Source organism: Triturus cristatus, chromosome 10 (assembly GCF_964204655.1).
Source record: "Triturus cristatus chromosome 10, aTriCri1.1, whole genome shotgun sequence".
NCBI lineage: Eukaryota > Metazoa > Chordata > Amphibia > Caudata > Salamandridae > Triturus > Triturus cristatus.
Window position 1 is genome coordinate 31,107,260 of NC_140593.1, and position 13,713 is coordinate 31,120,972.

The window sequence follows — 13,713 nt, forward strand, 5'->3', positions numbered from 1 at the left end:
CCTGTGACCCACCAAAAAGGCTTTAATCACAACCGCCCGTGCAACAATGAAAGTAGCAGCTCAGTCAGACCCTATTCATTCTACTGTAGGTATTATTGCAATGTGTGGTTATTTATTTGCTGTGTCCACTTTCTGTTTCTCTGTCTTCTTCCAGTTACATCATTACATGAGGGATCTTCATTTTAAAACTTCCTCTGGTGATGAAATCTACTTCGATGATCTTGGGGACCCGCCCACGCGCTTTGACATTTTTAACTGGTTTTACCATGGTCTCGGTAACTCTTCTAGAATCAAAGTGGGAAGCTTCTATCTAAGCCCTTCTGGGGAGGAACAGCTCATCATTGACGACAGAGCCATTCATTGGCACCCCGACTTTACACAGGTAATGGTTCCTGTCTGATTTGGGAACAAACTTGGAACAAAGGTGAGAACCACATGGATGTGCAACAATCAGAATAATAAACAGAGAAGTAATTGTTGCCTCATTTTGAGTTTGTATCAGCAGGTGAACCACAATCTATCACGGTTCAGTTGCCCCACTTAACTCTCAGGGACATATTTACAAGCCATTAGCGCCACCGGAATGTCACTTTTTTTATGCTCCGGTGGTGCTCTATGCAAGCCCATATTTAGAAGGCTGCGCCAAGCCATTTTGTATGGCTTAACAGTGCCTTGCGAATCTGGCCCTCTGCAACAGTTTTCTGCAGCAAAGGGACAGCAATGGGTGTTGCTGTCTGCGTTCCCAGCAACACCCATGGCTTTTTGACACTGCCCCAGATTTACAAGGATCTGTACATTTGAGGCAGCACTAAAAATGTGCCTTTCATTAATTAATTAATGTGGTGTAAGGAGTAGAAATTCTTTTATTTCTCCTAATTTTTGCTATATAATATTTTGATGCACTGCAGCACAGCAAGCCTTCCTGCTGCACTACTGTGCATCGAAATAAAAGTATAGGAATGTGCAGTATCTATGAGGGTACCTGCGTTGATGCACGTCATCCCATTGTGCACCAGTGCAGGGGAGAAGGACAGGAATCAGTATCTATGAGGGTGCCTGCGTTGATCCATGTCATCCCATTGTGCACCAGTGCAGGGGGGAAGGACAGGAATCAGTATCTATGAGGGTGCCTGCGTTGATGCATGTCATCCCATTGTGCACCAGTGCAGGGGAGAAGGACAGGAATCAGTATCTATGAGGGTGCCTGCATTGATGCATGTCATCCCATTGTGCACCAGTGCAGGGGAGAAGGACAGGTATCAGTATCTATGAGGGTGCCTGTGTTGATGCACGTCATCCCATTGTGCACCAGTGCAGGGGAGAAGGACAGGTATCAGTATCTATGAGGGTGCCTGCGTTGATGCATGTCATCCCATTGTGCACCAGTGTAGGGGAGAAGGACAGGAATCAGTATCTATGAGGGTGCCTGCGATGATGCACGTCTTTCCATTGTGCACCTATGCAGGGGAGAAGGACAGGAATCAGTATCTATGAGGGTGCCTGCGTTGATGCACGTCATCCCCCTTGTGCACCAGTGCAGGGGAGAAGGACAGGAATCAGTATCTATGAGGGTGCCTGCGTTGATGCATGTCATCCCATTGTGTACCAGTGCAGGGGAGAAGGACAGGTATCAGTATCTATGAGGGTGCCTGCGTTGATGCATGTCATCCCAAGGTGCACCAGTGCAGGGGAGAAGGACAGGTATCAATATCTATGAGGGTGCCTGCATTGATGCACGTCATCCCATTGTGCACCAGTGCAGAAGAGGAGGACAGGTATCAATGTCTATGAGGGTGCCTGCATTGATGCATGCCATCCCATTGTGCACCAGTGCAGAGGAGAAGGACAGGTATCAGTATCTATGAGGGTGCCTGCGTTGATGCATGTCTTTCCATTGTGCACCTGTGCAGGGGAGAAGGACAGGAATCAGTATCTATGAGGGTGCCTGCGTTGATGCATGTCTTTCCATTGTGCACCTGTGCAGGGGAGAAGGACAGGAATCAGTATCTATGAGGGTGCCTGCGTTGATGCATGTCATCCGATTGTGCAGCAGTGCAGGGGAGAAGGACAGGTATCAGTATCTATGAGGGTGCCTGCGTTGATGCATGTCATCCCATTGTGCACCAGTGCAGGGGAGAAGGACAGGTATCAGTATCTATGAGGGTGCCTGCGTTGATGCACGTCATCCCATTGTGCACCAGTGCAGGGGAGAAGGACAGGTATCAGTATCTATGAGGGTGTCTGCGTTGATGCACGTCATCCCATTGTGCACAAGTGCAGGGGAGAAGGACAGGTATCAGTATCTATGAGGGTGCCTGCGTTGATGCATGTCATCCCTTTGTGCACCAGAGCAGGGGAGAAGGACAGGTATCAGTATCTATGAGGGTGCCTGCGTTGATGCATGTCATCCCATTGTGCACCTGTGCAGGGGAGAAGGACAGGTATCAATATCTATGAGGGTGCCTGCGTTGATGCATGTCTTCCCATTGTGCACCAGTGCAGGGGAGAAGGACAGGTTTCAATATCTATGAGGGTGCCTGCATTGATGCATGTCATCCCATTGTGCACCAGTGCAGGGGAGAAGGACAGGTTTCAATATCTATGAGGGTTCCTGCGTTGATGCATGTCTTCCCATTGTGCACCAGTGCAGGGGAGAAGGACAGGTATCAGTATCTTTGAGGGTGCCTGCGTTGATGCATGTCATCCCATTGTGCACCAGTGCAGGGGAGAAGGACAGGAATCAGTATCTATGAGGGTGCCTGCGTTGATGCATGTCATCCCATTGTGCACCAGTGCAGGGGACAAGGACAGGTATCAGTGTCTATGAGGGTGCCTGCGTTGATACATGTCTTCCCATTGTGCACCAGTGCAGGTGGGAAGGACAGGTATCAGTATCTATGAGGGTTCCTGCGTTGATGCATGTCTTCCCATTGTGCACCAGTGCAGGGGAGAAGGACAGGTATCAGTATCTTTGACGGTGCCTGCGTTGATGCATGTCATCCCATTGTGCACCAGTGCAGGGGAGAAGGACAGGAATCAGTATCTATGAGGGTGCCTGCGTTGATGCATGTCATCCCATTGTGCACCAGTGCAGGGGACAAGGACAGGTATCAGTGTCTATGAGGGTGCCTGCGTTGATGCATGTCATCCCATTGTGCACCAGTGCAGGGGAGAAGGACAGGTGTCAGTATCTATGAGGGTGCCTGCGTTGATGCATGTCATCCCATTGTGCACCAGTGCAGGGGAGAAGGACAGGTATCAGTATCTATGAGGGTGCCTGCGTTGATGCATGTCATCCCATTTTGCACCAGTGCAGGGGAGAAAGACAGGAATCAGTATCTATGAGGGTGCCTGCGTTGATGCACGTCACCCCATTGTGCACCAGTGCAGGGGAGAAGGACAGGTATTGATATCTATGAGGGTGCCTGCGTTAATTCACGTCATCCCATTTTGCACCAGTGCAGGGGAGAAGGACAAGTATCAGTATCTATGAGGGTGTCTGCGTTGATGCATGTCATCCCATTGTGCACCAGTGCAGGGTCGAAGGACAGGTATCAGTATCTATGAGGGTGCCTGCGTTGATGCATGTCATCCCAGTGTGCACCAGTGCAGGGGAGAAGGACAGGTATCAGTATCTATGAGGGTGCCTGCGTTGATGCATGTCATCCCATTGTGCACCAGTGCAGGGGAGAAGGACAAGTATCAGTATCTATGAGGGTGCCAGCGTTGATGCACGTCATCCCATTGTGCACCAGTGCAGGGGAGAAGGACAAGTATCAGTATCTATGAGGGTGCCAGCGTTGATGCACGTCATCCCAGTGTGCACCAGTGCAGGGGAGAAGGACAGGTATCAGTATCTATGAGGGTGCCTGCGTTGATGCACGTCATCCCATTGTGCACCAGTGCATGGGAGAAGGAGAAGTATCAGTATCTATGAGGGTGCCTGCATTGATGCATGTCATCCCATTGTGCACCAGTGCAGGGGAGAAGGACAGGTATCAGTATCTATGAGTGTGCCTGCGTTGATGCACGTCATCCCATTGAGCAGCAGTGCAGGGGAGAAAGACAGGTATCAGTATCTATGAGGGTGCCTACGTTGATGCACGTCATCCCAGTGTGCACCAGTGCAGGGGAGAAGGACAGGTATCAGTATCTATGAGGGTGCCTGCATTGATGCATGTCATCCCATTGTGCACCAGTGCAGGGGAGAAGGACAGGTATCAGTATCTATGAGGGTGCCTGCGTTGATTCATGTCATCCCATTGTGCACCAGTGCAGGGGAGAAGCACAGGAATCAGTATCTATGAGGGTGCCTGCGTTGATGCATGTCATCCCATTGTGCACCAGTGCAGGGGAGAAGGACAGGAATCAGTATCTATGAGGGTGCCTGCGTTGATGCATGTCATCCCATTGTGCACCAGTGCAGGGGAGAAGGACAGGAATCAGTATCTATGAGGGTGCCTGCATTGATGCATGTCATCTCATTGTGCACCAGTGTAGGAGAGAAGGACAGGTATCAGTATCTATGAGGGTGCCTGCGATGATGCACGTCATCCCATTGTGCACCAGTGCAGGGGAGAAGGACAGGAATCAGTATCTATGAGGGTGCCTGCGTTGATGCATGTCATCTCATTGTGCACCAGTGTAGGAGAGAAGGAAAGGTATCAATATCTATGAGGGTGCCTGCGTTGATGCATGACATCCCATTGTGCACCAGTGCAGGGGAGTAGGACAGGTATCAGTATATATGAGGGTGCCTGCGTTGATGCATGTCATCCCATTGTGCACCAGTGCAGGGGAGAAGGACAGGAATCAGTATCTATGAGGGTGCCTGCGTTGATGCATGACATCCCATTGTGCACCAGTGCAGGTGAGAAGGACAGGAATCAGTATCTATGAGGGTGCCTGCGTTGATGCATGACATCCCATTGTGCACCAGTGCAGGTGAGAAGGACAGGTATCAGTATCTATGAGGGTGCCTGCGTTGATGCATGACATCCCATTGTGCACCAGTGCAGGTGAGAAGGACAGGTATCAGTATCTATGAGGGTGCTTGCAATGATGCACGTCATCCCATTGTGCACCAGTGCAGGGGAGAAGGACAGGTATCTTGTAGATATTTATTTATTTATTTATTTATTTATGGGCTTGTAACGCGCCGGCATCACACCCGAAGGTGTATCTCCGCGCGGTGCTGTGAAGGAACAGGTAGAGCAGCGCTCCCACTAGAACAGGGTGGTCTTAAGGTGTTTCCTGAAGGCTAGATGGCTAGGGCAATCTCTGAGGGAAAGAGGAAGACTGTTCCACAGACGTGGGCCCATGATGGAGAGGGAGCGACCTCCTTGTCTGGTCTTGTTATGTCTAGGAACCTGAAGTAATAGCTGATTGCTAGACCTAAGAATGCGGGAAGGGCGGTGGTATACAAATTTCTCGGCCAGGTAATGTGGACCGAGGTTGTGAAGACTCTTGTGCACCACACAGCAAATCTTGAATTCCACCCGTTTCCGGATGGGAAGCCAATGGAGGGCCTTGAGGAGGGGCAAGGATGGGGTTCTAGGGGGGGCATTGGTCACCAGGCGGGCCGCAGTGTTTTGAACCACCTGAAGTTTATTAAGCACTCCTTCGTTGGCTGCTAAGAATAGGCCATTGCAATAGTCCAGGCGGCTCAAAACGAGGGCCTGGACCAAGGTCTTTCTTGTGTGGTCAGGTAGAAGGGGGAACACCTTCCGAAGGAGGCTAATAATGTGAAAGCAGGAACCCGCCGTGGTGCTGGCATGATGAGCAAGGGTGAGATCATGGTCTAGACGGACCCCCAGATTTTTCACCACCTGTTTAGGGGATGGGGCCTGACCCAGACTGGAGGGCCACCAGTCAGGGGTCCACAGGGTTTTTGCCCCTCCGAATAGCATGACCTCAGACTTTCCCACATTACACTGGAGAAAGTTCTGGGCCATCCAGCTGGCGATCGCAGTCATGCCGTTGGAGAAAGCTTGTCTTATCTCCGGGGTGAAGTCTTTAAAAGTGAACAGCAGCTGCGTATCGTCAGCGTAGGAGATGGGCATAAACCCGAAAGACCTCACAATGTTAGCCAAAGAGGAGACATATACGTTAAACAACGTAGGGCTAAGACAGGAGCCCTGCGGGACTCCTCTGGTGATGCTGGCCGAGGGGGAGCTGAAGGAACCCATATTCACCTTCTGGGTACGCTCAGAGAGAAAGCTGGTGAACCACGCCAAGGCGGCTCCATCAATACCAATCTCCTTTAATCTGGTAAGGAGAATTGCGTGGGATATGGTGTCGAAAGCTGCGGACAAGTCCAGCAGCACCAACACCACTGACATCCCTCTGTCCAGGGACAAGCGTATAGCATCCGTGACGGAGAGGAGAGCCGTCTCGGTGCTATACCTGGGCCTGAACCCCGACTGAGAGTGGTCCAGACAGCCGGCCTGCTCAATAAAGCTGGAAAGATGGTGATTCACATGCTTCTCCATCAATTTGCTGATGAACGGCAAGAGGGAGATAGGCCTCAGATTAGTCATATCAGACCAGGGGATGGAGGTGTTCTTCCTAATAGGCTTGACCATGGCCTCCTTCCATTCCCTGGGGACCAGTCCCTCAGAGAGGGAGCGATTGATCACCGTCTGAATGGAAGGACTGAGGACACTCCCAATGAGGTGCATGACACGGGCAGGAACAGGGTCCACTGGGCTGCCTGATTTAATAGTCCCGATCAGGGAGTTGACTTGGTCCAAGCTAATCTCGGGAATAGAGGACAGCGTAGCGGAAACAGCACCGACTGTTCCGGGCTGGGAGCTAAAAGAGGGGACCGTCTCCTCAATAGGTGGGCTTATTTGGGAGATGTTACGATAAATGGAGTCGATTTTATTGGCAAAAAACCCAGCGGTATCCTCACACAGTTTTTGGGTCAGCATTTCAGGACTGTCACAGGCGACGGGCTTGGTAAATGTGCAAAGAACCTGGTACAGTAGTTTAGGGTCGTTGCCAGCCTCAGACAGTTGGAAGACAATGTGGGATCTACGGGCAGCTCTGATGTTTTTATGATAGAGTCTCATGGCTGAGCCATAGCGATCTTTATCGGTCATACTGCGTGAGATTCTCCAGGCTTTCTCCAACTTCCTGCAGGCCTTTTTCTCCGCACGCAGTAGGTCCGAGTACCATGGTTCCTGCCTGCGGTCAGAGCGCCGATTACAGCGTCTTAAAGGGGCAATTAGATTGACCGCCGTGATCAAGGCATCATTGTATTTAGACAGAGCCGAACTGGTGGAGTCAGAGGGGAGAAAATCGGGAGGTACGAAAGTAGATTTAAAAGTGTCAGCGGACACCTTATACCACTGCCTGCGCCATAACGGAAGGGGAGCAGGTTGGGAACGTTCTGTGAAGAGGGCGGGGAGGGAAAAATTAATTACAAAGTGATCGGTCCACTCCACCTGCGTAGAAGGATAACATGACAGGAGGTGCGAGTTGGACAGGATTAAGTCGAGGGTGTGACCGGCCCGATGGGTCGGACCCTGGTTGCACTGTTTAAGACCTAGGGTAGATAGATCAGCCAGCAAGTTGCGCGCATCTGCATTGTCAGCCAATTCACTGTGGACATTGAAGTCTCCAAGGAGTACAAAATTAGTCCCTATGCTGATATGAGGAGCTAATGTCTCCAGAAGGAGAGTCGAAGCCTCCCCACAAGGGCCAGGGGGACGGTACACCAGCGCTCCCTTCCAGCAAGCTTGTGACAAGGAGCCAATTCTGAAAACAAGGATTTCAATGTCCCTAGTACAGCATTGGTCGAGAAAGGTGACAGTGAGAGTGTCTTTATAGATTACTGCGACCCCGCCGCCGGTTTTGACAGGGCGGTCGAGCCTAAGAATCTTGTACCCCATAGGGATCCCCAGGGTGATGGCAGGGACCAGATGGGGTTTGAGCCAGGTCTCTGTACAAAAGCAGAAATCAGGGCGGGCCGAGTGGATTAAGTCCCAAACCTCCGAGTGATGCTTCGGGAGGGATCTTATATTGCATAATATGCTATTGCCCCTAGGAGACCTGGGACACAAGTCCTCAGGGGTCAATGTGCCTGAAAGGGGAGGGCAAGGGTATGACTGGTAACGGCAATGCCTACATGAGAAAGGGCCCTCTGGACATAAGTCAGGGTCCTGAGCGCAACCTTTCAGCGGCGGGTGCCACAAATTACGTAGGTCATTGGAAGAGTACCTAAGTCTGTCGGAACCGCCAGCAGAAGGAGTCTCGATAACAGGGGCCATGGCCCCAGGCCCCGTGCGGTCACGGACGGGCACAGACGGGCTCCTCTCTGGCTCGTCTCAGGCGCGACTAAGGCGCCCCCTGCGCGCAATCGCTGCGCGCTTGGGCGACGAGAGGGCTTAAATGCCCTGCCTGATGCAGTCAGCTAGAGCGCTAGCAGCGCGAAAGTGTGGGTGGGGTCACTGGCTCTTCCTGTCCCGCCCTCCGCTCAATCGGCACTGGTTGCCGTGTCGGACCGGGGCGGGGCAGGGGAAGAATCGAGCACAAGCCCTCAAGGAGTCAGAACGTCAGCACAATCCCACAGTAAAGGCAGTAAGTATGACAAACGTTTTATAAAATATCGTAGCGACAGATTAAAAGCTAGACTGTGCAAACACACACAAACAGGTACCGGCTAGTGGGGAGCGCAGAGCGCTGTTACAATCACAGCAGATCGAAAAGCGGGTCGGGGAGACACTGCCACCGTCCTCCCTTCCGCAAGCTCCCGCTGCTCCTCGCCGCCTTAAATGCCCTGCCTGATGCAGTCAGCTAGAGCGCTAGCAGCGCGAAAGTGTGGGTGGGGTCACTGGCTCTTCCTGTCCCGCCCTCCGCTCAATCGGCACTGGTTGCCGTGTCGGACCGGGGCGGGGCAGGGGAAGAATCGAGCACAAGCCCTCAAGGAGTCAGAACGTCAGCACAATCCCACAGTAAAGGCAGTAAGTATGACAAACGTTTTATAAAATATCGTAGTGACAGATTAAAAGCTAGACTGTGCAAACACACACAAACAGGTACCGGCTAGTGGGGAGCGCAGAGCGCTGTTACAATCACAGCAGATCGAAAAGCGGGTCGGGGAGACTCTGCCACCGTCCTCCCTTCCGCAAGCTCCCGCTGCTCCTCGCCGCCTTAAATGCCCTGCCTGATGCAGTCAGCTAGAGCGCTAGCAGCGCGAAAGTGTGGGTGGGGTCACTGGCTCTTCCTGTCCCGCCCTCCGCTCAATCGGCACTGGTTGCCGTGTCGGACCGGGGCGGGGCAGGGGAAGAATCGAGCACAAGCCCTCAAGGAGTCAGAACGTCAGCACAATCCCACAGTAAAGGCAGTAAGTATGACAAACGTTTTATAAAATATCGTAGTGACACATTAAAAGCTAGACTGTGCAAACACACACAAACAGGTACCGGCTAGTGGGGAGCGCAGAGCGCTGTTACAATCACAGCAGATCGAAAAGCGGGTCGGGGAGACTCTGCCACCGTCCTCCCTTCCGCAAGCTCCCGCTGCTCCTCGCCGCCTTAAATGCCCTGCCTGATGCAGTCAGCTAGAGCGCTAGCAGCGCGAAAGTGTGGGTGGGGTCACTGGCTCTTCCTGTCCCGCCCTCCGCTCAATCGGCACTGGTTGCCGTGTCGGACCGGGGCGGGGCAGGGGAAGAATCGAGCACAAGCCCTCAAGGAGTCAGAACGTCAGCACAATCCCACAGTAAAGGCAGTAAGTATGACAAACGTTTTATAAAATATCGTAGTGACAGATTAAAAGCTAGACTGTGCAAACACACACAAACAGGTACCGGCTAGTGGGGAGCGCAGAGCGCTGTTACAATCACAGCAGATCGAAAAGCGGGTCGGGGAGACACTGCCACCGTCCTCCCTTCCGCAAGCTCCCGCTGCTCCTCGCCGCCTTAAATGCCCTGCCTGATGCAGTCAGCTAGAGCGCTAGCAGCGCGAAAGTGTGGGTGGGGTCACTGGCTCTTCCTGTCCCGCCCTCCGCTCAATCGGCACTGGTTGCCGTGTCGGACCGGGGCGGGGCAGGGGAAGAATCGAGCACAAGCCCTCAAGGAGTCAGAACGTCAGCACAATCCCACAGTAAAGGCAGTAAGTATGACAAACGTTTTATAAAATATCGTAGTGACAGATTAAAAGCTAGACTGTGCAAACACACACAAACAGGTACCGGCTAGTGGGGAGCGCAGAGCGCTGTTACAATCACAGCAGATCGAAAAGCGGGTCGGGGAGACTCTGCCACCGTCCTCCCTTCCGCAAGCTCCCGCTGCTCCTCGCCGCCTTAAATGCCCTGCCTGATGCAGTCAGCTAGAGCGCTAGCAGCGCGAAAGTGTGGGTGGGGTCACTGGCTCTTCCTGTCCCGCCCTCCGCTCAATCGGCACTGGTTGCCGTGTCGGACCGGGGCGGGGCAGGGGAAGAATCGAGCACAAGCCCTCAAGGAGTCAGAACGTCAGCACAATCCCACAGTAAAGGCAGTAAGTATGACAAACGTTTTATAAAATATCGTAGTGACAGATTAAAAGCTAGACTGTGCAAACACACACAAACAGGTACCGGCTAGTGGGGAGCGCAGAGCGCTGTTACAATCACAGCAGATCGAAAAGCGGGTCGGGGAGACTCTGCCACCGTCCTCCCTTCCGCAAGCTCCCGCTGCTCCTCGCCGCCTTAAATGCCCTGCCTGATGCAGTCAGCTAGAGCGCTAGCAGCGCGAAAGTGTGGGTGGGGTCACTGGCTCTTCCTGTCCCGCCCTCCGCTCAATCGGCACTGGTTGCCGTGTCGGACCGGGACGGGGCAGGGGAAGAATCGAGCACAAGCCCTCAAGGAGTCAGAACGTCAGCACAATCCCACAGTAAAGGCAGTAAGTATGACAAACGTTTTATAAAATATCGTAGTGACAGATTAAAAGCTAGACTGTGCAAACACACACAAACAGGTACCGGCTAGTGGGGAGCGCAGAGCGCTGTTACAATCACAGCAGATCGAAAAGCGGGTCGGGGAGACACTGCCACCGTCCTCCCTTCCGCAAGCTCCCGCTGCTCCTCGCCGCCTTAAATGCCCTGCCTGATGCAGTCAGCTAGAGCGCTAGCAGCGCGAAAGTGTGGGTGGGGTCACTGGCTCTTCCTGTCCCGCCCTCCGCTCAATCGGCACTGGTTGCCGTGTCGGACCGGGGCGGGGCAGGGGAAGAATCGAGCACAAGCCCTCAAGGAGTCAGAACGTCAGCACAATCCCACAGTAAAGGCAGTAAGTATGACAAACGTTTTATAAAATATCGTAGTGACAGATTAAAAGCTAGACTGTGCAAACACACACAAACAGGTACCGGCTAGTGGGGAGCGCAGAGCGCTGTTACAATCACAGCAGATCGAAAAGCGGGTCGGGGAGACTCTGCCACCGTCCTCCCTTGCGCATTCATACCCTTTTCTTTTGATGCACGGCAGCGCAGCAGGAAGGTTTGCTGTGCTGCAGTGTGTCAAACTATGGTAAATGAGGCTCATTGAAAGAGATGAAACAATGTGAGTTTTCTACCGGTAGAGCCTAAATATTCTCAAGTGGCAGCAACCTTTAACCTGATGGCTTGTCTTACACTTGACCGCCAGCTTACAGTAGCAAATGCCTGTGCTGTATTGGGCAGAATGAAGGTCACAATGTTTCCCTGACCTGGGCTACCATGTCACGCTTGGCGACCCATGGCAGGGAAATTGTCAAATGAAGCCCACACTCAAGGACAAAATTCCTCAAATTGCAGGACCATTTACTTCATTGTTTTTCGTGAAAAAACTGTAGCTTATGATCTATAATTTAAAACACAAAAGTTTGCATCTTGCAAGTTCTTATGCCTTTAAAGCAAACACCACTGCAGTGGATGCCCTGAAGGCTTAGAGGTCCCCACCAGGAATGCGGGGGTCTCTAACTGCAAGTGGCAGCACTCTAGCAGAGGAGCAGAGAGTGTAGCCTTTGATGACCTCATGGGTAAGCACATTTTCCACCACAGTCTGAATGCCAGTTGCCATGTGTGCAGGATTGACCACATGCTGATGACGTTGCTAAGATAATTAAGTTTACTAACCACTTACAATGGTTGCTGTTAACAAATTATTACACTAAGGGCCAGATGTAGGTGGCCAAATAGCGTTCGGTAAAGCTGAAATTAGCAGAATTCCAGCGTTTGCTATTGCTATTTGGCTGCGAGCAATGTAGGTGAGTTTAAACCTACTAGCAAAATAAGGAATCGCAAAATTGCAATTCCTTATTTTGCTCTTGCATTTAAGGAATCGGAAATTGCGATTCCTTAAATGCAATGTAAGTAGCACAAAAGAAAGTGCACTTTAGCCTTAAGGAATCACTAACTACCACCAACTTCAAGTTGGTGGTAATTAGCGATTTTCGGTAAAAAAACACTTTTTTGCTTTAAAGTGCCAGGTGGCACACATTCATGCCCTTAGGGCATGTATGTGCACCACATGTGCACACATGCACATTTCAGGTATACCTCAGTGTATCCTTTTGACACCCTGGCACCCTTGAAATAGCCCCAGCTATTTGCCATTCTTTAATAGCGAATCGCTAATAGTGAATATCTTCCCATTCATTCTTATGGGCCTCCTAGCCCATAGAAATGAATGGGTAGGTATTCCTAATTAGCTAATCAAAATTTGCGATTCGTTATTAAGGAATGTTAAGGAATCGCTAATATTTTAGCGATTCCTACCTACATTCAATTTTGCGATTCCTGAATAGCGAATCGGTAAAATTCGCTATTAAGAATTTGCAAATTTGATTTTACCTACATCTGGCCCTATGTGCCACATGTACAACCAATTCATTTTGTGACTCTCAAATCACAATTTGCAAGTTGCTAAATGAAAAGTACTGTGTATCAGATACATCTAGCAATTCCCAATTGGATTGCTAATGACCTACCTGTAGGAAGGTGGATATCTGACTATGGTTACCCCCAACTTTTTGCCTAGTGTCTAGCTGGTTTTTCGACTTAGTTGGCCTGAGATCCTGCCATTCAGGGTCTCAGGCTGTCTGCTCTCTCTTTAAAATGGACTCCATGTACCCTAGGTACATAACCAATTGGTAAGGATCACCTTATTGGACCCTGTACAGTGTACCCTAGCATAGGGCATAGGTGTACCCTAGGCCTCCCAGGGGCTGCAGCATGTATTATGCCACCCCTGGTCTGGCCTTCCAATCAGACACAACTGGCTGATCACTCAGCTGGGGCAAGGTCGTGTAATCACCCCTTGCTTAGATATAGTATGCCTATATCTACCCTTATATATAGACACATGTGTACCTATCAGTCACTCCTATGGCAGGCCTTAACAATCCTGGAGGCAGAGTGCTTGGTAACATGTGAGATGGTGCTCTAGCATGAGCTGAGCCTGTCTGTAGCTTTCGGAACCATGTCCTTATAGCTGTTCTATGATATAGCCTACCATATACTCTTAAAGTGCCTTATAATCTTAAACGGTTATGGTAACTATGGTTTGGCTTTATCAAAACATGTTGTGTAAGGTTTCTAACACTTTGGAATAATACCCCCATACCATTTCTGGTGATGAGGATATTATTCCTCCCTTCTAGAGGGAGAGACATTTTAAAATCCTACTTTGCTGTTTAACTCTAACCAAAGCCTCAGCATCACAAAATGGATGCTGCTGCCACAGACACAAGTCTGACC

General features: G+C 51.1%; 1 protein-coding gene across 1 annotated transcript in view; it reads left to right on the forward strand.

Annotated features, from left to right (window-relative positions):
* Positions 1 to 13,713, forward strand: part of LOC146788756 (vomeronasal type-2 receptor 26-like) — a 757,063-nt gene that overhangs the window by 593,903 nt on the left and 149,447 nt on the right. The window contains exon 4 of the mRNA XM_085630964.1: positions 155 to 382. Within this exon, the coding sequence (XP_085487090.1) occupies positions 155 to 382 (228 nt within the window). The remainder of the gene's footprint in view (positions 1 to 154; positions 383 to 13,713) is intronic.